At 38.9% G+C, this 27,774-nt stretch overlaps 2 protein-coding genes across 2 annotated transcripts in view; one reads left to right on the plus strand and one right to left on the minus strand.

Annotated features, from left to right (window-relative positions):
- On the plus strand, window positions 1-10,644 carry SYCP3 (synaptonemal complex protein 3; the record flags this gene model as incomplete). Its single annotated transcript, XM_082498667.1, is given in 9 exon segments — window positions 1-36; window positions 38-176; window positions 1,383-1,458; window positions 2,560-2,594; window positions 3,861-3,978; window positions 4,711-4,810; window positions 5,603-5,701; window positions 8,436-8,540; window positions 8,684-10,644. Coding segments are annotated over 9 exon segments (762 nt in total). The 3' UTR covers window positions 8,738-10,644.
- Window positions 8,588-27,774, minus strand: part of CHPT1 (choline phosphotransferase 1) — a gene marked incomplete at its 5' end in the record, with an annotated part of 24,698 nt that continues 5,511 nt past the window's right edge. The window contains 8 exons of the mRNA XM_082498666.1: window positions 8,588-8,763; window positions 12,171-12,281; window positions 12,777-12,902; window positions 16,248-16,406; window positions 16,795-16,926; window positions 18,532-18,616; window positions 22,157-22,298; window positions 23,353-23,500. Of these exons, the coding sequence (XP_082354792.1) occupies window positions 8,719-8,763; window positions 12,171-12,281; window positions 12,777-12,902; window positions 16,248-16,406; window positions 16,795-16,926; window positions 18,532-18,616; window positions 22,157-22,298; window positions 23,353-23,500 (948 nt within the window). The 3' untranslated portion in view covers window positions 8,588-8,718. The remainder of the gene's footprint in view (window positions 8,764-12,170; window positions 12,282-12,776; window positions 12,903-16,247; window positions 16,407-16,794; window positions 16,927-18,531; window positions 18,617-22,156; window positions 22,299-23,352; window positions 23,501-27,774) is intronic.

The following is a 27,774-nucleotide window of genomic DNA, read 5'->3' on the forward strand; positions in this document are numbered from 1 at the left end:
ATGTGGCAAATACCGCATACCATTTCAGTAGGAAGAAAATCTCATTATGGCACCACCGGGAAGAAAGCATGGAGGAAAAGCTGGTAAACCAGCGCAGAAAGATCAAGCCATACCTGCCTATGACTTTCAGGAGGAAAGAAAAGAGCTGAGTGGATCCGAGGAAGATATTAGAGAAGGTGCTTATATAATTGTTTTAAACTATTTTTTTTTACATGAAGTTTATAATATTTATCACTATGAATAGAAATGAAGACACTTCCGTTGTTAGCTTTGTTTGAATAAGCATGGCTCGTAATGTTTGTGACAGCTAGCCTCCTGTTGTGTAATTGTGATTGGTAAGAGAACACAGTAGAATAGCACTGTCATAATGCAATGTTATGTCTTAAAATTACAAGTGGAGTCTTTTAATAGAGTAGGATTTTGTTACATTATTTTGTTACCTTATTTTAATGCCATATCCTATCACCTGGCTGCATGTAACGTTGTGAGGTCGGGATAGAACAGAAGAATAGCTCTGCTTGCTTGTATGGAGTGCTTAGTCAGGTAGGGTAGTGGGAGTCTTAATGCCGGGAAGGTTAAGAGTACTTCAGGAAGAATCTGAACTGAAGAAAAGAAAGAGGAAGAAGCACAGGAAGCTGAGGAAAAAAGAAAAGAAGTCAACCAAGGGATTCTTGTTTAATTTTGAGGAAGTGCCATAAAAAGTAGACTTATCTTAAAAATGCAGTTCTCATTCATCACATGATAACTTTTTTGTAAAGTTTGAAAAAGTAAAACTGTTGTGAGGTTGAAAAAGAACTGTAACACTTTTTGTGGATTTTTGTCTTTCAGCAGTTATCTCTGGGTTTGTTTCTCTTCATTTCTTCTCTTCTTCATTTGTTCAGACTAAACCCTCCCCCCCTTCCCCAGTTAATAGAAATCTGACAGCCAAAGACTTTTATTTTTTGGAAAGAGTATACATATCTGTTTGTGATTTTGCTTTTTTAAAGGTGAGAGTACACAATTTCAGTACTTATTTTAATGAAATTCTTACAGATTAAGCTTTTCCAATTTTTAGATTATTTTTACCTTTCTGATGATTGTTATATTGTCAGTTGGGAGTAATTGTATAAGTAGTGGACAGAGAAACTAAAACTGGTTGAGACGAGTCTAGAGGAACTCAAGGCAGTGCCAGCTCAAATCTAGCCTTGCAGAATAATTCACCACCATCTGTCAACTACAGATTAAAAGTTTTAGGAGCTGCATCTGTTATGGATGGGAACTGAGACCCATGAGACATGTTCAGAGAAGTGGCATTACAGAAATATAATTACACTTTTAATAATTCAAAAGAGCCCCACAAAATACAAGATATTTTTGTAAGTCTTTTTGAAATTTGTATTAAGGTGAAACACCAGTAATGGACAAGCATGGAAAGAAACGACCTTTGGTGACTACTCATGTGGTTCCAGATGATGTGGGGTAAGGTTAGGATTTTCTTTTTTTTTTTTTTTTTTTTTTTCCAAAATAAGCAAGTCTTAAATAGGTACTGATTTCATGTATTCACTCTGGTCATTTTGCTTGCAGGTTTTTATTTTTAGTATTTGATTAAAAAATCAGGTGACACTAGTTGTAGGTAAAGATAGAAAATGTAACACTTTAAAATGAGTAATTCTGCAATTTCTTTGTAGATGCTTTTGAACATCTATAAAAAATTGATATATTTGTGAGTTCTTAAAATTCTTGTTTCTTTCAAAAGCTGATTTAAGTTATATCCTAAATTGTTGATAGTTTCATTAGTTTTTTTTTACTGTGATCTTAGTTGCTTGAAGATATTAACAGTACTTTAAGTGATCCAACTATTGCATGAGATAAAAATGCTTCTTACAGATAAATCTTATAAAATTCAATATTTATGGGCAGTGTAAATGTAATAAAAGTGTATGTTGAAATAGCTGTTAGGAAGATTATAGCTGTTGACTTGAAGATGTTTGTTTGGTTTTTGTACTCTTCAAAAAAGAAAGTGATATGCTGTGAAGAGCATGATATAAAACCAAGATAAACATTCTCTTTACCCACCATGGCCCTTTTTGGACTCGCCAGCTATTGTACCTCTGCCTTACACACTGGTGTTATCATCTTAAAAGTGTTGTAAAAATGACACTGATATTTGTCTTGGATTTTTCTTACTGTGCCAGTCATGATGGGTGTGATGGACTTGTTTTCATTTGATATTCCAAATACCTTTTGTGTTTTCTTTTTGTATAGGGAAACGACCAATTTTATTTACCATCCTCCCTCACTCAGGACCCTTTAATTCCTAATACTGCCTTTTTACTGGGGAGCAAGTTAATAGATTCTAGTAAATTTATAAAAAAAACAGCAATTCGTCTAAAAAAGAGACCTCTCACAGGAGGAGAGCTATTTTTTATCTTGTAGAACAGCAGCAGCTGTCACTGCTTACAAGTGATAGGCACGTGAATAAAATTAGTTTTAATTTAAATTTATATTTAAAATTAGTACAACAGGTCTTATTCTAAAGTCGGAAAATGGGAAAATGAAAATTTTTGAACACTTTTGTAGGGGCGAAGTACAGAATATGCTGGAAAGATTTGGAGGTAAGTATGTTTACATTTTAATATTTAAAAAAAAAACAACTAAGTTGCAGAATTGGTAGTAGCTCCTTACCATAAAATAACTTTCAAGACTTACATAAAATGACCAGTCTTTATAGCATTTTTCAGCATTTCTGAAAAAAGCCAGTTTTCAAAAAAAAAGGTTCTATATAAGTAGAGCAAAGAGAAAGAAGAGAAGGGGATAACTGCATATATATAAAGTGGGATGCAAGTATTAGTGTAGGTAATTACAAAGGAAAAAGGGAAAGATGCATGAGTGCTTTTGATTATTAATTCCAATTTTAAGATGAAGTTTAAGAGGTAGTGATTATATTGTAGAGAAAAGGGACAATATGAGTTAGCTGTTGTTCTTGCTGAGTTTTTTATTACAATGATGAAGAAGAGACTGGGGATTGCAAGATTTGAGTGAGAAATTTGGGGCATGTAAATGTTAATATAAGCAGCTAAATAGAACAAATAGTTCTAATTCTAGACTAGGAATTTTGGAGGTAGATTGTAGTTGTGATACAGAACGAGCTAGTGAATAGTCTGTACTCTGCACCTTCAGAAATCTAGAGAACAGGGAGACAGTAGAAAAGAGAATTTCAGCAGTCAGGAAGAAAGGAGAGTACAAGTTTCTAGAAGAGGTAAAGAATGAGGGTACGTAATGCCAGTCATCTAGTGATGAGAGATTTATGTGGGTCACCTATTTGGATTTAATTTTGTCATAATCAGATCCTCAGATAGCTTTACTTATAGTTAAATTTCCAGCTGAATTCTAGACAGCTGACAGGTTAGAGAAAAAACATATTTCACTTGTAAAGAATTTGTAATACACATCAGACACATTTACTGTCTGTGTCTGCTCAGGGCCAGTCTGACACTGTACCCTCTACCATCCTGCCCAGAATGAAACAAACTAAAGCTGAGTCACACCGTGGTAGGTCCAATTTGGTCTGGCCCCCGAGAGAGGTGGGACTCAGAGCAGATGTTGGAGTAGTTGATGGGGCTGGGCAATGAGCAGTTGCAAACTCCAGCAGCCAGGTGGTGTTTAGGGTGTGGGGGGGGCTTAGGGAAGCAGCACTCACACTGGTGCCAACAGCAGGTTGAGGGACGCCCTAAACAGCAGCCAGGATCCCAGATGACATGAGCTTCTTTCCATTCAAATACACCTCATTTGGTTCTCCAAAGTGTAACTCATCAGCATTTTTAGCAAAAGGCATTATGTATCTTGGTATACTTAATTTCTAAATATTCTTTGATTTTTAGCTGACATTAACAAGGCTCTCTTAGCTAAGAGGAAAAGGTTAGAAATGTATACAAAAGCCTCACTGAAAACCAGCAACCAGAAGATTGAACATGTTTGGAAAACACAGCAGGAGCAAAGGTAACATTTACCCTTGTTTTTCAAACCTGTGAAATCAAATTCCCTTTGGTGTCACAGCATGGATAGCTGGTCCATGCTCTAAGAAAATAATTGTCATTTTCACATTGTAAATAATTTGCACCATACATAACACTCCTCTTGCCTCTTAAGGCATATTTAATTACTACATCTGATGCTACAGGTAGAGCAAACTGAAAAATGGGACAGCTAAAAACTGAAAGTCAGCTATACTTGTAAATGTCTTGGTGATTTTATATATATTTGAAACTCACATTGACAAAATTTAAGTTTACATAGAGAAACTAGATCATAATAAACTAATGGATGAGATAATCAATTTTTCGTTATAAACTCCTTGTATTAAAGTCAAGATCTGTAGTGGGGTTAGAAAACCAGTAAATCTCAGAAAACCTGACACTGGTAGGAAGAAAAGTTGATGTAATCTTTTTTTAACCTGAGTTTTGTAGGAGAGTGCTGTCTCCTTATATGTATTTAATCCACATTCACTCTCAAAGTGTGTGTGTGTGTGTGTGTGCGCACGCGTGCAGGTATGTGCGTTCAGTTTTTCAAAACATCAGTTTCAGAGTATTTGGTTAGGGCCAGATGTCAAAATAGCCTGTTTCTTTATCTATGCCAGCTCCTTTTATTCTACTCCATGTGTGTGTTGAACCTTAGCTTTTCTTGTAATTCTTCATAGCATTTGTCATACTTACAGCTATTGTCTGTTTGTAGGCAGAAGCTCAATCACGAGTTCTCCCAGCAGTTCCTGACTTTATTTCAGCAGTGGGATGTAGACGTGCAGAAAGCAGAGGAGCAGGAAGAAAAACTAGCGGTGGGTTTCACGGTATTTTCACAAGGAGGGAATAGTGTTGTTTAGACATTCAAGAAATGTAACAACACTTTATGCGGTTTAAACAAACATACGATTGTTTATCTCGTTCAAGCTTGGTGGCTCTCAAACTGTAAATGTTTAAGTTTGGGAATACATTTTAAAGTGAAGAGGGGTGCATTTGTAAACGATATTGCAAGTTTATAAATGGCAAGAAATGATGCCCTGGGCCAGAATGTGGCTTGGGAAAAGCCAAGACCATTAATGGAGAAGAAAGACGTGTGCTGCTTCTGTGCATCCATAGCATCTGGGGTCAGGAAAAGAAGGAGTAAAGGAATGTAGTTGTCTTCTAGCATGCATTGCTTAAAAATATGTCTGCATATAATAAATGTATGAGAATTTGATCACTGAAAGGGGATAGGAGCTACTCAATGGAATGTAGTCACATGATGCTACTGTATTTGTACTCCCAACACATTTGCAAGTTTTGCTTTTCCCTAGGCAGCACATTTCCCTGGGATACCCTCAAGAACTGCGCTGGATAGCAATCCTCAAAGGATCTCATAGGGATAATTCATGTTGGAAGGGACCTCAGGAGGTGACTTGGGGCTTAATCCAGTCTTCAGTCTTTCGCTAATAAGCACAAGGATAACTCTCCAGGCAGAGATCTACATTACATGACCCAGATTTCCAGTGAATGCAGAATTTCTAATTCTGATTAATGACAATAGCATTGCTGTCCAAGCGCTTTTGGTTAACTAATGTGATTATTTTTTTCATTTGCTTCTGCTTCAGAATATGTTTCGTCAGCAACAAAAAGTTTTTCAACAGGCAAGAATAGTTCAAAGTCAGAGACTGAAAACCATTAAGCAGCTCTATGAGCAATTTTCAAAGGTACAGTAAATTTTCTTCTTAGAAAGCAGCTGATCCTTATCACATCATTTAAGAAAGATGTATTAATTCAACCTTTATGAAATACAGAGATTTAAGGTTCATTTAAGGCAAATAACAGCCTTGCGTGAATATTTATGGTAGTATCTTTCCCTTACTTGTTAAGAGCATGGCTTGTTCTCTCTATACATGCATACAAATTGCATCTGTTTAATAAATGATTTAGTTAAATATATTATCACAGGGATCTAACTGGCTTGTTTCAAATATTTAACCACAACCCTCAGAGCGTACTTTCTAAACAGAACACAGTTTTGTACCAGGTTAAAGGTTATATAGTTCAGTTGAATCACCAGGATTTTGTCTTAATGGTTCCCTTCTTAGATTTTTGGTATGTATTTAAAAAAGTGAAACTTGACAATCTATTAAAAATACATCTTAGGCTGCAATTTATTGCTTTTATTACTGCTGGCAGGTGCATCCCCCCATAATGAAAATTAGATACCAATTTTTTCTGTCATTAACCTTTCTAGCTATTGCTGCTCCATGTAAGAAAAGTCACCCTTAAAGAAAATCAATTGTAATTCCCTTAAAATTGCTCACTTAGAACTCCCTTCATCTCTTCCTAAGCAACATGTCTTACAAAGGGTTTTCTTTTCTATAACCTGGTATTCAAGGTAACCATTCACTAAAATGTCAACAGGAAGAATCTGATAGAAATGATGACTGGTGAAAACCAGCCCAGCTGGATGGTTATGTAATCGGTCCTGTTTAACTTTCCTGTTGCTCTATGCAGAATTTTTGTATTACCTGGGAGTCCCTACAAACACCATTTTTTTTGGACAGTGCTTACAGAGATAATATATTTTAAACACATGATTCAGACTGATCAGCTGTGGTGTGTTTTGATTTTTTTTTTTTTAACAAAGTATCTAACATACTAGACAGTAAACAAAAAAAATTATTATGACTACAACTACTCAAAAATTTGACGTGTTGGTAAAAAAAAAAAAGTTTTTCCCTGTCATTTTACACTAAGAACAAAACACTTTATTCTTAAATTTCCTTCCCCCACTGTTTTTCTGAGTAAGATATTAGAAGTCAAAACTATGAGAAAAATGAAAGTACCCTAAATGATTGGTTTTGTAATGAATGCAGAGGCAGAGTACCGTAGAATCACTGAATAGCTGAGCTTGGAATGGACATCTGGAGGTCATCTGGTCTGACCAGCAGATGGTACAGCAGGGCTACCTAGAGTTGGTTGCCCAGGACTTAGGTCCAGATGGCTTTTCAGTATCTCCAAGGATGGAGATTCTACAGCCTCTCTGGGCAACCTGTTCCAGTGCTCAGTCACCCTCACAGTAAAAAAGTGTTTCCTGATGTTCAGAGAGGACCTTGTATGTTTTCAGTTTGTGACCATTGCCTCTGGTCCTGTCACTGGGAACCTCAGCAGCCTGGCTCAATCTTCTTTGAATCCCCCCTTCAGGTATTTATGTCTATAGAGAAGATCCCCTTAAGTCTTCTCCTCTCCAGGCTGAAAAGTCCCAGATCTCAGCCTTTCCTCTTAAGAGAAACGCTCTTGTCCCTTAATCATCTTCGTGGCCCTTCATTGGGCTCTATCCAGTATGTCCATGTTGCTCTTGTACTGAGGAGTCTGGAACTGGACCCAGCACTCCAGGTGTGGTCTCACCAGTGCTGAATAGAGTAGAAAGATCACCTCCCTCGACCTGCTGGCAACAGTTCTCCTAATGCAGCCAAGGAGATTCAGCTGCCTTTGCTGCCAGGGCACACTGCTGGCTTGTGTTCCAACTTGCTGTCCAGCAGGACCCCCAGATCCTTTTCTGCCAAGCTGCTTTCCAGCTGTGTCGCCCCCAGTATACAGTGGTATGTGGGACAGATTCAAGTCTGCAGTTTCTGACAAACTTTAATTTTTGTTCAAGTTTCTGTTTCTAACTGGTCCCTTTTTGAAATTTCAGTTAGTTAGGATACGGGTTTTTTTTTCAGGTGTGGTAGCTTCAAAAAATAAATCTGAAATACAGCAACTCTTAGTTTAAGATAGTCAGAATTTACAGAGGATATTACAGAAGCATTAATAAATAATAACTGTTCCAAAATGTCAAAAATGTCTTCATCAAAAATGAAAAACTGAACAGAAGGTCAAGTATTACTTCAATTTTTTTTCTCCTCAAAGATCAAAAGGTAGAAATCAAACCTAAAATAAGCTTAATACAAGTAAAGGAAAATGCAGCTACACCCATACATAGAGTTAGGCATAACTGTATGTACAAAAGGGAAGATAATGAGCGAGCTTTACTTGGCTTATTTGGGGAGAAGTGTGCAAAGAGAAGGAAATTTAATGGGTTTTATAGTCCTTACTTCAAGTCTCCAAGGTTGTCATAATATTGAAACCCTATAATTCCTGACAGATGGTCTGTTTATTCTTTAATAACCTTTACTGATATGTAGGATAACTAGCTGAGACCTCACAGATGCTGAGCACAGGGGACTGTTTCCTTCACAGGTTCTATATTGTTTCACAGGGTCCATACTGTTTAAACAGGAATGTAGACGGGAGTACAAAGTCCTGCATGATTTGTCAACTTCGTGACAAAACTCATCAATTACCAGTGGTCACTTGTAAAAATTAAACTTTAGTCTGAATAATGGTTGGTTTGTTTCTTTTAAATTAACCCTTTGACATTGAACAGTTCTGAATTAAGATTATCCTTAACTTCAGAGCATGGAAGAGCTGGAGAAGAGCAATGAAAATCTTCTAGCTGGTGCTCAAAGTGAACTTCGCAAAGAAATGGCTCTCTTGCAGAAGAAGATTATGATAGACACCGTAAGTATCAGATCTGTCAAGAAGTTAGTTAAATGCAAAAATAGAACATTCTATAAAAAAGTCATTTGACATTCATTTAATTAGCTCAAAGGAATCATAGTGATATGGCATTTGTTCAGTATTATCTCCTTTTCTTGTAACAGCAACAACAGGAGATGGCAACCGTTCGCAAGTCTCTTCAGTCCATGTTATTCTGATGGCTCAATGGAGAAACAACTTGTACCTAAGTAACATGATACAAGTATAGGCATTAGCCATAGAGAAGTATGTTCAGATTTAAATGTTTTAAAGTTCCTATTAAATGCTTTCATGGATTGTTCTAATCTTGTCTCTGATAATGTTGTAAGAATATATATTAGTAAATTTATTACTTGGGGGGGAAGGTATGGACGCCAAACCATTTACTATCATCTGTCCAATTAATTTTTAACTACTTAATGCTCGCTTTCAATATCATTGGACTGTTTAAATTGTTTCACTTTTTATAATGCCAGATTGTAATAATAGGCAGAATTAAGGAAAAATGCATTACCCAGATTTTACATAATAACTTTAGGCCTTTAGGTACATTGTGCAAATAGAAACGTTTTTCACAAGCTGCAGACTTTAAGATTTTCATCGTTTCAGCATTTAGTCTGCTGATGCATCAGCAGTTATAAAATTTCACAGTGTATGACACAGCTCATGTAAGATTATTTAATGATGCGTATTATGGTAAATTAAAGTAAATTTTAACTCTTGTTAGGCTAGGCATTGTAATATCTTTGTACTAGTAGAGATCTATGAACTGCTGTAATTTTTCCAAAAAGCAGGTTTTTTTTGTTGAATGATGAGCTGAGTATCACAGCTTTATATGACATCTGCTCAAGTAAGCATAATTAAACATTATGTATTTTGGCGTATATAGTTCTTGGTAGAACCACTGCTAGAACTAATCTAGCTCATTTACTTAGTACAAATTACTACAAGCCTTTGAGATGGAATATTACTTTTTGCAAATCCGAATGACTAGCAGTTTAGGGAGGCCTAAGTTTTAAGGATAAAGCATTTCTCTTTCATGTATCTCATTAAGTATATCAGTATAGATTAAACAGTCGGCTTAGCTTGCATGCAGTTTGTTTTTACAGAAAACCATTACACCTGAATACCCACTTTTACAACTTAAGTAGTTCCTAACATATTTAATGCTTAGATTTAATACAGTAGTAGATAAACCAAAAGTCATCCACACACACACACACACACACAAATGTGATGCTTTCATAACAATGTATTTCAAAACCAGTCCATAGAGATTCTTCTCCTCAGCTTACTAGCATTTTTAGTTTGGAATCAAGTAATTTGATGATGGTTCTCTAGTCCTGGGAGCCAGATTACTGATAGCTGACCTACAGATACTTCAGCTATTAGGCTGCAACTGAAGTTGAACAAGCAACTGGTGCAGAGCTCTTTTTGTTCTGCATCTCCTAGGACTCAGGGAAGGAGCAAACACAGAAGTTACATTGCTAGAATGATGTGTGAGACAATGTGGGCCTGTGGTGGGTAACAGCTAACTGTGCTAATTTGTAACTATGCTGCTGAGTCTCAGCCCCCTAAGGATGGTTAGATGATGCTATGAAATACAGTTAACAGTTTTTGCTTCCTATCTTCAATACTAGGTTATTTGTTAGTATTGCCTTATGTTTCTGGTTTTGTTAGTATTGCCTCATGCTTCAGGTTTTGTGACCAATTTCTGCATTAGCTTCCCATCATCCACAGACCTCAATCATGTTCTTAAAACTACTTATACCCACTACTACATGACCCACTTTTAAGCATTCTGGGGAACCAAGCCGCCTCACACTAAAAAAGCTGCCTCTGTCTTTTCATCAGATGGGTGATTTGTTTACAGTATTCATACAAACTGAAATGGGTTTTATTACCCTCTCTTCTATTTGCCCATCGCCTGGCTTCAGGCTAAGGTCAGCTGTCGATGCTGTGTCTTTCCCAGCCTCAAACAGGAGTGGTATGATACATTTGGAATTGGTATTAGTCACTTAGAGAGCTAGTCCTTGGCAGTAACTGTTAGACTTCAGGGGTAACTGTAACAGTATATCCTTCTTAGGCAGGAGTGTGGGAGAGAGCATTTTATTCCCCCCAAATTTAGCAGAGAATACACCACTTTTAAAGTTCCTTGAACACCTTAAGAAGTCTCTTTGAATTAATGTGCAGCTAGGAAGCTGCAGTGGTAATATTTTTAAAACAAACCATAGCATTCTTTATTGTAAAGTTCAGGAAGGACTTTATAAACTCACAGCTCAGCTATGTATCAGCAACTGAAAGTGGTAACAGACACAAACATTCAACAGCTTTTTACAAAAATCATATTCAAATAGTACCTCTTTAAAGGAGGTTAAGCTTAGAGGGTTTGTGTACAAGTCATGAGTTACTCGTACAGATAATAAGCTACTTCTATTCAGCTTTTCTTTAATGACAACAGCAGCCCTTTAGCTAGGCATGTTTTGTTAGCCAGTGGGTCTGTTCTTAAAGAAAGAAAAAGGCTGATAGTGGGCCTCACTTTCTGTTTGGGAGAGTTTTACTATACAGTAGGGTTTAGTTCCATGCAGTTTTGTTTGGATAAAGTACAGTGATAGTTACAAGACAAATTAGATAGATTATAAGGTAGATAAACACAGCTACAGCAAATGTACTTCAGAGGGAATCACATACAGGTGGGTTGCATTGTCACAGTCAAACAATCACAGTCACTTAAGTTTATCAAAGAGCTTTGTCATTCACCTGTGCAGTTTCACAGGTACAAGTTAGGGTAGGTAAAGTCCATGTCCTCGGAGTACACAACTACCTACAGTCTAGATAATGAGTACAATGAGGCAAACCTTATTATGACCACAAAACCAGAAACTGGCCTTGAAATAAAATACAAGCTACAATTGTATTTTGCAACAGTAGGTTATATACTTAGATACTAGGGAATGCATGAATCCTAAAGGCACTCAGTAACAGTATTTTGAAACAGAAGAAAATTTTCCTGAGCTATACTTCCTTCATCCTACTGATCCAGTAGCTTGTTCTTTAGAAATAACAGAACAGAGATTAACGAGTAGTTTTACCTCATGGATGCCTCATTTTACCAGTCTCAATAAAGCAGTACTGTATTCATTGATACCTCTGACTACCACTTCACAGCAGTTCCAAAAAGACTTTAGAAACTAACGCTAGACGATTAGTCACTTGGTCGAGGGAAAAGTGAAATTCCTCTTCAAATTCTGGTTGGTAGCACCTTGGTTTGCAGTCTACATTCACCACACCAGAAGTACAGAATTAAGGTTAAGTAACAGGAAATGGCAAAATGTGGTATTCATGGTATGAAATAAAAGCTGCAATGTCTAGAACATGGGGGGAAATATGTCCTGATTCAAATGTATTGATCACAATAGAATCTGTAGGACTTTATATTCAGTAATTCTAACATCTGGTAATATCTGGGATAGAGAGAGCTTTCTCATTAAGCTTTTCAAGAAAATAGTTTTATCTGTCTTCCCAAAAAAGAGAGGCTGCTTCATTCAGCATTCCCCTAACTGCTTCTCCTCTTGTCCTTGACCTATTTAATCAGTCATTATGGTTTTGAACCTGTTCAGGAGCTTGATGAGATGAAATTCTGAAGACATGTATATGAAGATGAGCAGCAATCTGTAGGCATACACCAGTGGCATATCTCAGCATATCAAACAAGGATATGAACTTCAAAAGAACAAAACAGAACAGGTTAAAAAAACAAATATTTTTTAAAGTTGCCCCTACTACAAATTAATCTATACTTTAACCAATCTATTCAAGTGAGAAGTTTAACAAGAATTTTAACATGTAGATAGAGTTGTCTATTTAAATAGAAATAGGGAAAAAAAAAAACAAAAACCAAAAAAACAACCAAACAGCATTAAACACTTAAGTCTGATAAACAAAGGTTGTTAGTCTGCAGTTAGCAGAATAAACAAACCATCTGAATTAAAGCATAATTACAAGAGAGATCTGTAAATTTCCTTTCACATCTCTGTTCCAAGGAAAGCAAGCCAGTCAGCTCCCAAAATACATGTTTACATGGCATCCTGGCACTCCCTCCACACTGACAGCTGAAATCTGAGCAAGTCAGAAATGGCAGAGCAGAATGACAGGGACAGTTCTAAATCCATTCCTTTAAGTATGCTCCAAATGAAAAGTATAAAATGAAATGCTTACCAACGCTATCCATAGAACAATATATTCATCAACAAAACTGTTGAAGTACTGGTCCAAAAATAGAAGTCCTGGCCCAATAAATGCAGTGTCCTGAAGACAGATCTCACTTTTTGTCATGTGAGCCACCTATGTAAAAAAAAAAAAAAAAAAAAAAAAGAGAGAGAGAGAGAGAGACAAAAATGCACCACTGCAAGATCAGTGTAACCACCAGAAAACCTCCATCGCAGTGATGAAAGGGCATGATAGCTGTCATGGTTTGATCCCAGCCAGCAACTATAACAACACAGCCTCTCACTCATGCCCCCTTTCCCTCCAGAAGGGTAGGGAGAAGAGGGAGAAAAGGAGAGGAAAGGGGGAAAAAAAACCCCAACCTCATGGGTTGAGATAAAGACAGTTTAATAGAACAATAATGGAAAAGTAAAATAACAATAATAATGGTAGAAGAATAGACAAGACACAAGTCACTCTCACTGCCCAGTGAATTGGTTGCCCAGTCCAACCTGAACAGAGATCGTGGATTCCCCCCCTACCCTGGCCAACCCTCCTTTATATTCTGAGCGTGATGTCTATGGTACGGAATATTCCATTGGCTGTTCTATTGTTCTGTCTGTGCTCCTTCTCAGCTTCTCTGGGAAGCCGAAAAGTCCTTGACTAGTATAAACATCACTCAGCAACAACTAAAACAATATGCATTATTGACATTCCTTTCATACCAAATCTAAAAACACAGCAACCACCAGAAAGAAAATCAACTCTATTCCAGCTGAAGCCAGGACACATCCTTACCCAGCAACAGCCTCCTGTCCCCGGTTCTTGGGAAGCAATCAGCAGGCAGGCCAAGAGCTTCATAAATGCTACGGGCCTACTGCTCCCTGATGGTCCTTGGGAAAGAAACTAAGTAACCTCTTTCCAGGTTATTCAATCAATATATAGCACTTTAATCACTGACAACAGCTATTTGAATGATCAGTTGGTATTTTTTTTACTTTCTGTAATAAGAAATGTGTATATGTCCTTCAGTGTTCTTTTATAGTATGTTACATCTATACCAGTGCATTTTAGCTATTTGCAGAAGTTCCCCACTCTGTTTGTTCAGTGCTGTATTTGAAGGGTAAGGTGATGCAAGTGTATTACTGAAAATGAATACTATTCACTTGAAATGTTGTTTACAAGTCTAACATAGAAATCTTGGCTTTGCTTAGCCAAAAGCTAACTAGAAACTAGGCTTTTGCTTAGGTGAAAAGAGGTGTTTTCACTGTTTAGTAGAGATAGTGATGAACACACAGAGACACTTTACAGAATGACCAAGAGACGAAGAAATATTACTGGAGGGGAGGGATGGAATCTCTTCTCTCCATACCTTGATCCTTCCATATTTACCATTCTTGGAGACAGCTTAAGCTCACCCTTAATTGGGAGGCAGAAGAAGAGTATTTTATAAGAAGTTGGAGACCCAATAAAGGACATAGGAAGAATCCATACCAGGAAGCTCAAAAATGGCAGAAGGAAAGTACTCTAGGTGTCAAGCTTGCCATAAGAAATCACCCTGTCATTCCTTGTTTCCATGCATTGTGGACACTTGGCAAATACGACTGAGTTACTGAGAAGTTCCTGTGAACAAAGTGGTCTCCTAGCATAATATAAATCATGTTCCACTCTGTGCTGAACAGCAAAATTCACAGAAAAGCCTGTGAGTGGCGCAATCTAAAGACAGGACAAACCACAAAGGCTTACATCCAGAGGAGAGCTGACAAAGGCTTCCACTCTAAGCCAACAAAGGCTGCATCTCTCCTGCTAAAGGGATCCACTGCAGGGAGCAATTCCTGGCTCACATCTGGCCTGATGTGCAGCAGCTATGCAGGGTTAGCGCCCGTGGAGCAGCTCTGGCACATCCGCACAAACTGCACAGACAGACCTTGGCTCATGTCCCCACTGGGCCTCTCCCGCCTGGTCACACCTTAAGTCTTTACTGCTGTTTGCTCACTCCGGAGTGCCTGAAGGACACGGCCTCCTGAAACAGTATCAGAAAACTGAGAGCGCTAAACCCACAAAATTCTTTCCCCACTGCCTTTACGGATTTGCCTCTGGAGCAGGCCATCATCAAAGCTACACGTTAAGGGAAACATGGTTTGCTCAGAAGTGTCTGTGAATGAGTTGATGTACATACAGCGATGACAGCTGGTTACAAGGACCCAGCGGTCCTCTGAACGAGCAAGGGAGTCACGGGGTCTGACAGAAGAGGTGAACCGCCTCAAGTTCAATCTTAAGGCTCAGTCTTCTTATCAGCATTCTCTCTCTTGAACCGCATTAGTAGCTCAGTAGGTGAACTCCTGTTTAGCAAGAAACTGTAGAATACAGGTTTTCTAGCATTTGAAAAATGTTATGTTGGGAAAAAAAAATATTAAAAAAAAAAAATCAGCTGGCTGGATGTTGTGGTTTAACCCCAGGTAGCAGTTAGAACCACACAGCCACTCACTCACTTTCCCCAGTTGCGATGGGGGAGAGAATCAGAAAAGTGAGGAAAAACTCATGGGTTGAGATAAAGACAGTTTAATAGGTAGAGCAAAAGCTGTACACACAAACAAAGCAAAACAAGGAATTCACTCGCTGCCTCCCATCAGCAGGCAGGTGTTCTGCCAACCCCAGGAAAGCCGGGCTCCATCACACCTAATGGTTACTTGGGAAGACAAAATGCCGTAACTCCAAACACGCCCCCCTTCCTTCTTCTTCTCCCAGCTTTATATACTGAGCATGACATCATATGGTGTGGAATATCCCTTTGGTCAGTTGGGGTCAGCTCTCCCAGCTGTGTCCCCTCTCAACTTCTTGTGCACCCCCAGCCTACTCACTGGTGGTTTGAGAAGCAGAAGAGGCCTTGACTGCTCAGCAACAACCAAAAACATCAGTGTTTTACCGACACTGTTTTCATCCCAAATCCCAAACACAGCACTATACCAGCTGCTAGCGAGAAAGTTAACTCCATCTCAGCTGAAACCAAGACACTAGATTACTGCTGTTAGTAAATATGTAGTAAGGCAGATTTTATTTTTTTAATCCACTGATGAGGTTTTTAATAACAAAAGAGATAAAGATAGAAAGTTTATATCTTCATTTTTAATCATTAAGTAAATTCCTATTTCAGACAATTAAATCAGAAGTCACAGCACTGTTATTAAGGCTTGAGCGACCACAGTTATGATGTTAAAGACAGACACTGTATTTCTAGAAGTAAGTTAAACAAAACAAAGTTCTCACCAGTACATTCAACAATAAGTATGTGTTTGTATCAGTGTCATATATAATCTCTCTGTAGGAACCTGAGTCTAGTTCAGTGTCGTGGTCATAATGAGACTGGTAATACAGCAGCAGAGCAGAATGGGAAAACTTGCACAGCGCCCACTGCTCCAGCAAGTGTTAAGCCAAGAACCGGTTTAGTTTTAGGAGGTTTAAGACTGAGACAAGATTCCTTACCACCAACTTCTGTGAGATTTTAGCATTCACAAATCCAAATGTCAAGACATACAGGCAAGAGTGTTTTTCAAACAGCCGAGTTGTGGACTTTTTATAGATCATAATGGCCAGCGTGATAAGTAGTCCAATGTGCAGGCCTGGTGAGAGAACACTTGTTCCCTGTAATACAAATGGACAGAAAATTTGTCTTAGGCTTCAGTCACACAGTAAGGTCCGTATTTTACACCTATTGCAAATCCCATTGAACAAAACCAGAGTTATCAAAACTCAAGGAAAGTCCATTAGCATTACGCCAATGCTATTAGTATCCTTTGCAGTGACCACGAATCAATTCTGTAAGAAAATTCATTGCTGGTTCCTGCGACAGAAGAAATCCAGTAACAGGTAGGGAGAACATAGATAATGAAGTCTTTGCTTTAGCTGTCCAACACTCATATGCTTGTCTGCTTAAATGCTTAAACAGATAAAACCCTTATGATCATCTGAAATGCAATAAATTACAGGCACAAATTATTCAAAACTCATTCAGATTTTTAAAGCAACTTACTGCTATTGTAGATCCGTTCTTTCCAACCCCTCCACCAAAGATGACACGGAAGTAATTGAAAAAAGAAAGTGCTGTTCCACATAGTATGCCAAAAACTGCAAAGAACTTCAGTTCTAAGCCCACCAAAGGGACCTTAGCAGGAAAAACAGGAGAAACATTAAAAGTTAAGGATAACACCTTTTTAAAACAGAGATTAAAAAAAGCTACTGATTGTAGTAAAAGAATTGTTTTATTTGAAGTCTTGCTTTCCTGGGAACAAGCTCTGGAGGACGATGTTTCCTTACTAAGGAGATGACAAACTTCTGTAATGTTTAAACTCAACTTTTGAGTACTTAAGTTCTGGTCTTGAAATTCAGCAAGATCGTACTGTGTTTGTCCTTACGATGTTCTTCAAATATTTTTACGACATAAGCAAAAACTTGACACAGGGGACTGCATCACCAAGGCATGGGAGGGGGGAAAAGGAGTGTTCCTTCTTTTTCACTGGGTAACACAACACTGAGCCACAGGAAACACAAACACCATCTGCCCACTTCGTGTTTTGGTACGTGTTATTTGTATGCTGTATCTTTGCATTTAGAATAGTCTCCAGATACAAATTTGAATTAAACAGTTACCTTTCAGAATCAATTGCAGTTTCAAGGAAACTTCCAAAGGCAGCAGAGGATTTAAAAAAAAAAAAAAAAAAAAAAAAAAAAAAAAAAAAAAAGAAGTAGCAATAAATTGAAACCATTGGCTATATTTTTGAATATAGAATGTTTTGAGATACAGCATAACTACGACGTATTTTAATATTGAAGAAAAATCTGTCATAATTGAAGTCTAATGCACCTGCTTTATTTTCCAACATGAATATAAGCTGTTTGAAAACAGAACAAAAACATCTTGCAGGATGGAAAAGGAAAGGAAGCAAAGTTTAGCTAAACGTTTCTTAATTGATGAGTAAACTCATGAATTAATTATGATTACTTGGTGGTTTATATTTAGATTTAATTTGCATTGGTTATCAATATCATGGAATGGTCTCAGCTCTACCACGCGCTATAACCAAGCAGAACTATACATTTCTGAGTAAAGACCCTAAGAAGGATGAAGATGTTAGTCTAATATGCTTTTGATCCAATACACTAAAGTGCAACTTTAAAGATCAGAATAAAAGCCAGAAATAGGGATATGCTTTTGGACAGAAAACAATTATTATAGACATTTCCATTTACAATGAATGTGACATAACTGTTAAAAATCAGTACATCTCCATCAGCACGTAAGTATGGATTACTTCACCAAAACCCCCCTAACTTCATCTCATGGTTTTGTTAGATTAAAGCGTTTAATATTCAAATTTTAAAATAAAGCATCCTATAAATCAGTTAACTGAACAGAAATTTATAACTTACAATAAAATACACAAAGGAAATAAAACTAGAACAAAAACTATTTGTTAAAGCTTAAGTATCTGCGCAGTATTAGTTCCAGATCAGAAGTTTAGATGTGGCAGATGGGGTCTTTTTTCCTTTATATAGCTCTAAATTTGTGCAGAGGAAGTCACACCATTATACCTAAGTTGACTACAACATAAAAATAACCTACGTTTGTACAATAAGCTAAACCAGAGCATCAGACAGCTAGGAGGTGTTGATGGGACTTGCACAGGATGGCTTCAAATACCACAGGAACTGTGAATACTTAACAGGAACTGAATACTCAGCAGGAACTCTGAGCACTCAATACACTCACCTTATAGTCCCATATTGCTGTGCCACCATATGCAGATATCAAAAGCAGCATTGTTATGGCTATCTGAACTTCGGTTACATCAACTCTATGAAGGAAAAAAAAAATAAAGGGGAGATTTAGTTAAGGAAAAGGTCTTCTTGCTGTAAGTGTAAGGCAGCGGAGGAGGGAACCAGTGACTTTATCTCCTTCAAGTTAGATCAGCGTACATAGAATATGCTTTTCCTTAACTGAGAATGGGACTCTATATGGAGGCACACATCTCTGGCTAAGATTTAAAATTAAATCTATACTCCTTATCTAGAGCAAGCTACGTATAATTTTAATAGGGGGAAAATCTTTAATGAATACATTGTTAACTTTGAGAATTTTGTGTAAATTTACAGACTTGATGTGCAAGTATCAAATCAAACTTTAAGGCAAGCTCACAGTAAATGAAATCAAACATTTCCATGAAAAGCATATCATATAGAAGTATGGACCACAAAGAGCAGGCTGGGACAGAAGAGATTTCTTTAAGCCATCAAATCATGAAAATTTGACAGCTACAGCCTGCAAAACATAAGGGCAGTATTTTGAGGACTCAGGCAGTGGATAGCAAAGCATCTGTCTTCTTTCAGAGGACATACAATTGATATCTTGGTTTTTTTTTTCCATAAAAACATTTTTAAAATAGGGTGCCTTGTATGCCCTCTAGACTCTGTATTCCACCTTTTTTGTTCTCAGACACGATAGCCAACTCTCTCTTACTGTATTTGACTGATGAAATGTTCCGAGAAGACCTGAATATATAAAAAAAGTTAAGCAGAGGCTCAAGAAAAGAATTTGATGCTTTCAATAAAGCTTTAAAATAATAATAATAAAAAAAATAAGTGTGCACATCTAAGGTTCCTTTTATGCTACCAAAGGTTTTGAGATAGGTACCCCTGATCTTTGTACTGAAGTTACCAGCAAACGGTGACAATGGATGTTTAAAATGTAACATTTCTTTAAGCAGTTAGAATAAATTTGCTGTTTTAAGGTATTGTGACCAAAGTCAGCATGTACACAACTTGCTTAGCACGTGAAGTTTGCACAGGAAACAGTGTATTTTTAAAGGGAGATGGGAATCAGCTCTTGGCTAATGGAAAACATTTATCCAATCTTGATAATCACAGTAACAATAAACTTTCTTCTTAGTGATAAAATACACTAAATTTCATCGCAAGCTCCAGACTCTTAGTCCTAGAAGAGCCAAAGTTTAAGGTGCAACCCGATGATGAGCTGAGGTGCTCGTTGCTGCTCAAAGCCATTGGAAAGGGTTGTCCTCTCCATGCTACACCGTTGCGCTCCCTGACTGGTACCAGATGTGGTGCTCAGCAGACTGTCAGGTGAACCAGTTCAGCTGCTAGCCCAGGGCAGGCTGTTATCTTCTGCCCATTACATGAATTGGCCTGAGGTCAAGTGAGAGAGTCTGTGCAGTGGGGAAATGGGACAGCGCTGCTGGGAGGGGGCTTTGCCCTCTCTTCCAGGGATGAAATGTTACACCTGCCCAGTCGCTGCGGTAGCGGCACGCTGAACTTGTTGGTTACGGCATGCAAAAGCGCCTATATGCAAGCGCAAGCGTTCAGCGGTTGCACTGTACTATTAAAACCTGGATTTCTAAGCTGTGCTGCATTGGCTGTTGCTGGTGGCAGGAGGAGGCTCGAACTTGAAGTGGAGTCATTGTATGTGCCAAAGTTTAGTACTTAATCTTACAGAGGCTCGGGCTGTTGGTTGCAACACAGCCCAAATCAGAGTCCAAAGATTTTAATCAGGCACCATGCGGTGTTCTACATAACCTGACAGTGGCACAGTACCCAGTGGCTCTGATCCTTCCTGGCCACCAGCGCTAGGACTCTCTCATCTGTCATTTGACTTCTCAAATCAAGTGCTGCTAATTCAGAAAGAGCATCAGTGAAAGCTTCTGTCCATGTAATTATGTATTACCATATTTAGAGCAATATACTAATGCCTTCATTTAGACTCTCACCTCTATGCTTAAGAGAAATAAAATTGCAAGCCTTGGAAAAAAACCTCTGACCTGTTTTCACTAAACAGACATAAGTTATCTTGGAGAAAAGTTGTGTCTATTTACCTTCAAACAGTAAGCACAGAATGCCAGGCCATCCCGAACTCCTTGTACTATGCACTAACACTATATTTATGTAGAAGCCATTAAATTTTTAATGAAGAACTTTTGATGTGGTATAGGAGTCTCGGTGCTTTCCTGATGCAGGGAAATCATTCTCACATTTTAGGCAGGAATGAAAGGCACAGAAAAACAGTTGTGTACGAAAAATGCCAGAGCTCATGGCATAGTCCATCTCCCTTCAGTGTACTGCACTGTTGTGTATGGAAATTATCTTATTTCAGCCATCACTCTAAAGCATCTATTTTTGTTTACAGCACAAGATGTCCTTTAAAAAAGAGGAGGATGGGTAGGCAGGTAGAAGAGTTATAGTTTGTGTGGCAAGATGCATTATCAGCAAATAAAATAGAGCTCTCAGCATTACCACAGAGACAGCTTTCTTTTGATACAGACATCAAACAGTATGCAAGGACAGCTGATTACCAGCCTGCGTGCCCAGCGATGCGCAGATTCGCTAAGGTGCTTCTTGCAGGTCAGAGCTAAGTAGGACTATAAACAGGTGACTTAACAAATGACTAGGATTAGCCTTCATCTACCATATATTTCCAATTTCGCTGCTGCAGAAGTCTCTGATCTTTCCCTCTTTTCAGAAATCATTTATTACTGAAGTGGAGCTTATTGTTTAAAAAACAGCAAAAGGCTGTGGTTAGGCACCACCATAGCTGTGGGAGGGTGCAGCAATCCCCACACTATTAGGAGTTAAGTTGAAATTGTTATCTTCTGCATGAATGTCATGACTCCTCCTCCTACACTGCAGTGAGAACAGATGAAATTTCTACCGAGCCATGAACAGCATCACAGCAATCTCTAGAACTGTGACCTAACGCAAAACCTGAAGGACATCAAAGCCAGTACGAGCCAGATTAAAAGCAAAGCCCCGAGAATAAACCCGGGGTAATTCTCCAAGCTCTGTGGAACTCCTTGCCAAAGGGTGCAATGGTTGCAGAGAGCTTGTTCGAAGGAAGACTGAAGATGTCTATGGAAGGGAAAGCCATTAGCAGGGGAATTTCTCTAAAAATGTATGCGGTTCATAGTCCCCTGGGCTGACGCTGTTCTGTGGCTGGGAGGTTACAAAGGGAGGTACCGTGGTACTGTAGTTGCCTGCTCTGTCCCTACTCCTACACAGAGCACTTGCTGACACTGCAGGCAAGTCGCCTCCGGCCTGAGCCTGCATGGTGCTTGCATGGGTTCCGAGAACAAATCCGCAGATAAAAAAACCAAATGCATGCAAACAAAGCGTACAAAGCTAAAATCAGCTGCCAAAAGAACAAGTCCTCTACTCAGTATTATGCAGAGTTGTAAAGTTCTTGCCAAGTAAAACACAAGCCTGCTAGAGTGGAAAGGAGATGAGGAAGAAGGTGAGAGGAAGAGATAACACGGAAAAAAAAATAATCAAGAAAAAATGGAAATCAAGTAGCTAGCGTTAAGCCACATGTACTTCTAAAGATACCTACTTACTTTCCAAACCTTAGTATGCCTGATACATATGTCTGCCAGTGAGCAGAATAGAACATGAACAGTCCCACAAAACAACAGAAAAACAACCAGTCAGGATTTGTTCCTAGTCGGATTGCTATGCAGGATCCAAGGACAACAAAAACTGAAAAGCAGAAACGAACATGTTAGTCATATACCCTCTTTGCTTGCAGTTAAGAGAAATAAATAAAAAAAATTAAAAAATCACAAGGCATTTTACATTACTATAACAAAGTAACAATATGACTTTACTGAGTAGCTAAGCTCAGGGACAGTCTGGCAGGAGAGACCAAAACACAGGACTCCTTTTCTTCCAAGCAAGGGCCCCGCCTCCAAACCTACAGTGGTCCTTCTCCCTTCTTCTGGCCTTGTCATCACATGTTCTTTGTATCACTGACAGCTCCAACTGAAGGGCCCAGCTCAGAGAGACTGGTAGTTGCCCTTCTCTGGGAAGTGAGGCATAAAGAATGTACCAACTCCCAGGACAAATATTTCAGCCGTTAACTTTTTATGGAAGTACAGGCATTGCAACTAAGAGCAGCTAGGTTATGGAAAGTAAAACTGAGCAAGGCTTACTTTTTAAGGACTCCAAATAAACTGTTTTTTAAACTCATTCTTCTAGGAGTATAAATTATCCTTCTCTTAAGTGCCAGGCTGGATGCCCTATTAACAAACTTATATTTTGGCACCTCACTCCTAAAGTGGAATCCTTAGTTTCACATGCCAGCATCAGTCTTTTAGGTCCTTCTAATCCTTTATTAAGCATCACCTGTACCCTACTGGAAACCACAGGCTATGTATAGTAAAGAATCTCAAAGCATGCTCTTACAGAATTCTTTGTTCACCATCTAGCTCACTCAAAGAACGCTGTACACGAAGATGCACAGTAAGAGCAGAGAACGCATGTTACCCAACATCTGTCAAAGGTCCTTCTGAAATATCCTCCCTGATACTGGTCAGGGACACAAAGGTCAGGGGCAGCCTTGGCTGCACTCACCAGGAGATGGTGAAGTTATCCTAAAAGGAGCGACCATGCTGGCCCTGCTCTGAGCAAGTGGTTGGACTAAATGATCTCCAGAGGTCCTTTCCGACATCAACAAATCTGTGATTAATCAGCTCCTCTTAAAAACAGGTTAACTTTTTAAAAACTAGCATGGGTAACAGTAGGTTAAGGCTACCTGTGGAAATAGAGTCGCAACCATGATCAAAGAGTTCTCCTAGAGGAGAACTACTGTTTGTTCTTCTGGCTTGCTTCCCATCAATGGCATCCAGAGACTGGTAGATAAAAAGTCCTAATGCACCCAGGATGTATGCCCAAAAAGGTGCCTGAAAGAGATTCACATAAAAGGTCACTAGGCAGTTCCCAGTTTCTTAGCTGATAATCTATTTCATTAAAGGTAAAATATTGTCCAGCACAGAACTATACTAGATTGTGCTATTTTTTACTTAGTTAATGGACAAAAATTCCTTACGCTAGTCTCTACATGAATTGTAGTGACTATTATAATGAACTACTCCAGATACACCAGTGAAACACAAGTCCTTCTATTTATTAAAAAAAAAAAACAAACAATCAACAAAATCTTTAGCCTTTTCTGCATCAACTGACTTTTTTTCCACCACCTTAAAACCACAGTATTTCTATAATTATTTGTATCCTTTGTGCTGCAAGAGTTCTCAGCAGTCTGTGATAGATGCTTAGATGATTTGCTCAAATTTACAACATAGAGATATAAAATTCCATTACATTTTACTAAGTAAAGACTTCAGCTTTCAGGGAAAGAGATTTTTTCCAACATACAAAAATTGACTACATAGGCACTTTGGACAAGGGTTTGAAGAAATTAAGTCATTCGCTAAATATGAAGGAGCAACTATCTGCTTAATACAGCCTATCAGAGTTTCAAAAGCTGTGAATCAGTTACATTAACACCAGTCTTAGATTCAAAGGAACTGTCCTACAGGAGTACCTTTCAAAGGCATTATTTTAATACACACAGTCTTTGTCTAGGAATTAGTTTTTACTAAGAATTATTTATCAAATCTTTTGTACAAAGTACAGGTAACATTTTTGCCTCAAGTAGTTTCCAGCTGTATCCTTAACATTTAGAAGCACTGTTCATGAAAAGAGAGTCAAAAAAGTTGGGTATAAATGCTGGAAATGCAACTTGCAGGTTAAACAAGTGAACAGCCACAGGCAGTCACAGAGCTGAATCCTTTCCCACTCCCAGGTAGAGGACAGCTGCTGTGGCTCTCTACACCTCTGCAATTCCTCTCCCGCAGCACAAACAGACCAACATGATTACATGTATTTCCTAAGTCCAGTAAAGGCTATTAAGCAGATTTAGACAACAGATCAAACCTCAGTGAGCTGATGTTTGTCCACACTTACATAAACCCAGCGTCACTGCTGGGGAAAAAGGAAAAATGACCGTTGCCGATCTGTTCATAGGCATGGAGAGGAGAAGGCAGCAGTGAGAATGCAGATGAGGTGAGCTGCTCCTCCAGACATTCCCTTTTCTCATCATCATTACACTCACTGGCTTAAGAAGAAAGTGATGCCTCCAGTGAGACTGATCACAACACACATCCTTCCCAAGAACCAGCATGCTTAAGGGAAGTTCAGTTGTGCACAGCTTCCCCCCCCCCCCCCCCCCGTTATTTAAGACTTCCTCATGGCTGATACACTATCTTATTACTTAGTTCTGTGCTTTTAATATGGAAACAATATTGTCAGCAAATTTATGATTTTCCTGCTACCCAGTACTTGGATAATTTCATTAATAAAACATTCCACCGTTTAAAGTCAAATGGTTGGCTGCTTCACCCAGCTTTGATGCAAAAGGCAGTCAAAGACTTAGGGACACCAGCTGTAGGCGAGAACCCTGTATGTACCAAGAAATCCAGAAAACTCAGAAAATTCTTCAAAATTGGCAAGGCAGTCTTTCCCTTTAATTCAGGGAAACTAAGAAAAATTGTAATCAAAGATCATGTTGGAAGCCTTGAGCAGGTAAAAGAGGATGAGTAGATATTCTCATTCCAATGGACATTTAACATATTGCTATCTGATAACGCCCCGAAAGATCCCACTATAGAAATCCAGGTCAAGTGACAGCAATACGTTTGATGTTTACCAGTGGAATTATTTAGGTTTCTTTTCCCTTGTTAGTTCAGTTAAACAAAGGAATTTTGTGTCAGGGAACGGGGTTAAACCAGGGAGTGAGTTCTTAGCCATCTTTTGAAAAAGTTTATCTCCTCTGATGAAGGGGGAAAGACAAAGCCTGTGGACAACAGGAGGAGCCTACTGCCACCTTGGGTTCACGGATCACCAAGAGCCACCTGGAGGAACAGAGAGCTCAAGGGCCTCTCCTGGCACGAGCTCACTTGGTCAGATGTTCTGCAGGGCAGCAGTGGCTACCTGTCAGCCCCAGTTCTCGCTCTCCACCTTTCCAAAAGAGAGGGCTGTCAGCCATTGCTCAGGTACTTCAGGACACAGAAGCACAGTTAGGACCCTGTTGAAGCTGTTTTACTTGTGATACATACTAAAGGTACCACAGTACCTATACTGGCATTTTCAGAACAACTTTGTTGCACGGAGAATAACAGTTATTCTCAAACAAGGCAACTCCTGACATAGACCTATGAATGAAGCATTACAAGCAGAAAGGCGAGGAGAAACGACTGGTTTCACTGTAGTCCTTTAAAGTAGTATTTTAAAGACATTTCCAATTTTATCACCAATACTCTGGAGTGCCACAAAGGTAATCTGCAATGTTTTATGTGGCATCCTTGCTGTGACATACCTCTACTAGTTACAAAAAGATAGCTTGTGATCTACTGAAACTTGTCACACTAATCCCTGGATTTCGGCAAGTGAACCAGGCCACACCTGGCAATTCTGTCCAGAACACCACTGGTTTTTTGGCTGCGTTAGGCTTCCCTCCTTTTGCAACAATCTACCTATAATAACTGAAATGGATTTTAGTTCCCTTTGAAATCTTCAGGTTCTCCATATCACAGACAAAAGTATCCAGGGCTAAATATGCTAGCCAAATTCCTTACCCACTCCGCATTCACCTCCCCAGCATGGGGCACATCACCATTTAAGTCAAATGCCAGAGTGTGGGCAGCTTCTTATTTAACTGGATCATTTCCATCAGTCAGGACCAGAAACTTGTTATGGCACATTTTTTTTATCATTAGCCATAATGCTGTATGCCATATGCTTGGTATTATCACAATATTTTTTGAAATGCAAGCTCCATGAAACACAGCCTCAATTCTAACCAAAGCAGAAACCTTGTGTGCTGGTTACTGCAGTCAGTTTGTCAAAGCTTCCATAACCCACAGAACACAATGCAAGAATTCTCGTTCAAGGTAACACCATCTACATTTACCTTACCTCAAAACAAGTATAAAGCATTAAACGTAAAAATAAACAAATAAACGAGCTTCAACTCGAACTTCTCTTGTTAGGTCTTTTTGATAAAGCAATGGCTTTTGTCCAGTTGCAAGTTATAGTATAGGTATAATCATTAAGACTGCTGATCCACGTCTGTTTGCATTAGCTCCTGCTGGGACAAATCAAAGCAACGGTCCCCCCAGATTCCAAAACTAAAACGCTCTGCTCTTTGATGATATGGAAAGAGGGAGTGAGTTTTCACTCTCTTCCCAGTAAGGATCATCTGTATCAATTAACACCTGTAGCGGATGCATCTGTATCCCCGCAGTTGTGGACAAGGGAAGATCCTTGTAAGAACAGGGGAACAGGTGTCTGAGGGAGCTTAGAAACACAATCTGGAGCATTTCATCCCTAGGCTGTCAGTTCAAATTTAAGCCAAAGTGGTAATAACCAGAGGTCCCTTGTGATCAACTATGCATTTAGCAGTTTAAATGAATGCTCTGATGTTTAATCGGTAAAATACAGTTTTCCAAATCACCGAAGGTGAACAGAGGTTTCTGAATTTCCTAATAACCACAGATTCTCTCTGCTATCTGCCTTCTCAATACAGATACAGCTGCCATCTCCTCCACCTTCTCACATGCCTGGCTCTCCATCCAGGGATGTCCCCTACCGGCTTCCCACGCTGGACCCAAGTAGTTTGCAAATTAGAGAAGTGGGAGCATTTGAGAATGCTGACATGGCTGACAGACTCAGCAGAAAGGTCAGGAGGCTCCCAATAATCAGCAGCTTTTCACTGATGAGGTGTTTATTATCTCTGCCCAAAGTTATATCCTGTCCAAGCAAATGTATTCTTTGGCCAGAGCTAGATGCTGTTCTCATGGAACTAGAAAAGAACACAAACCTGGGCGGGGGAAAAAAAAAGAAGGCTTCTCTGCTTCAATTAAAAAGGATGTCTGAAAGATGATACAGCCCCAGAATCTTGTCACACACAGATTTGGTACAGCAAGGTCTAGTCATCTACTGAACGAGAGGGTGTCAAAACAAAATAATGCGCTCATAGCATTTGAGAGATATGTGTGGCATGCCTCTCCTTCAGGAAAAAGCGTAGGTTGAACAGCAGTCCTCATTCTTCTGCTCCTGTGATTCCACTCCACAGAAGAGCATGGACAGCTGCAGAAGACTAGATGTGGCAAGA

This window comes from Vanellus vanellus (genome assembly GCF_965231255.1).
Source record: "Vanellus vanellus genome assembly, chromosome: 1".
NCBI classification, from domain to species: Eukaryota; Metazoa; Chordata; class Aves; order Charadriiformes; family Charadriidae; genus Vanellus; species Vanellus vanellus.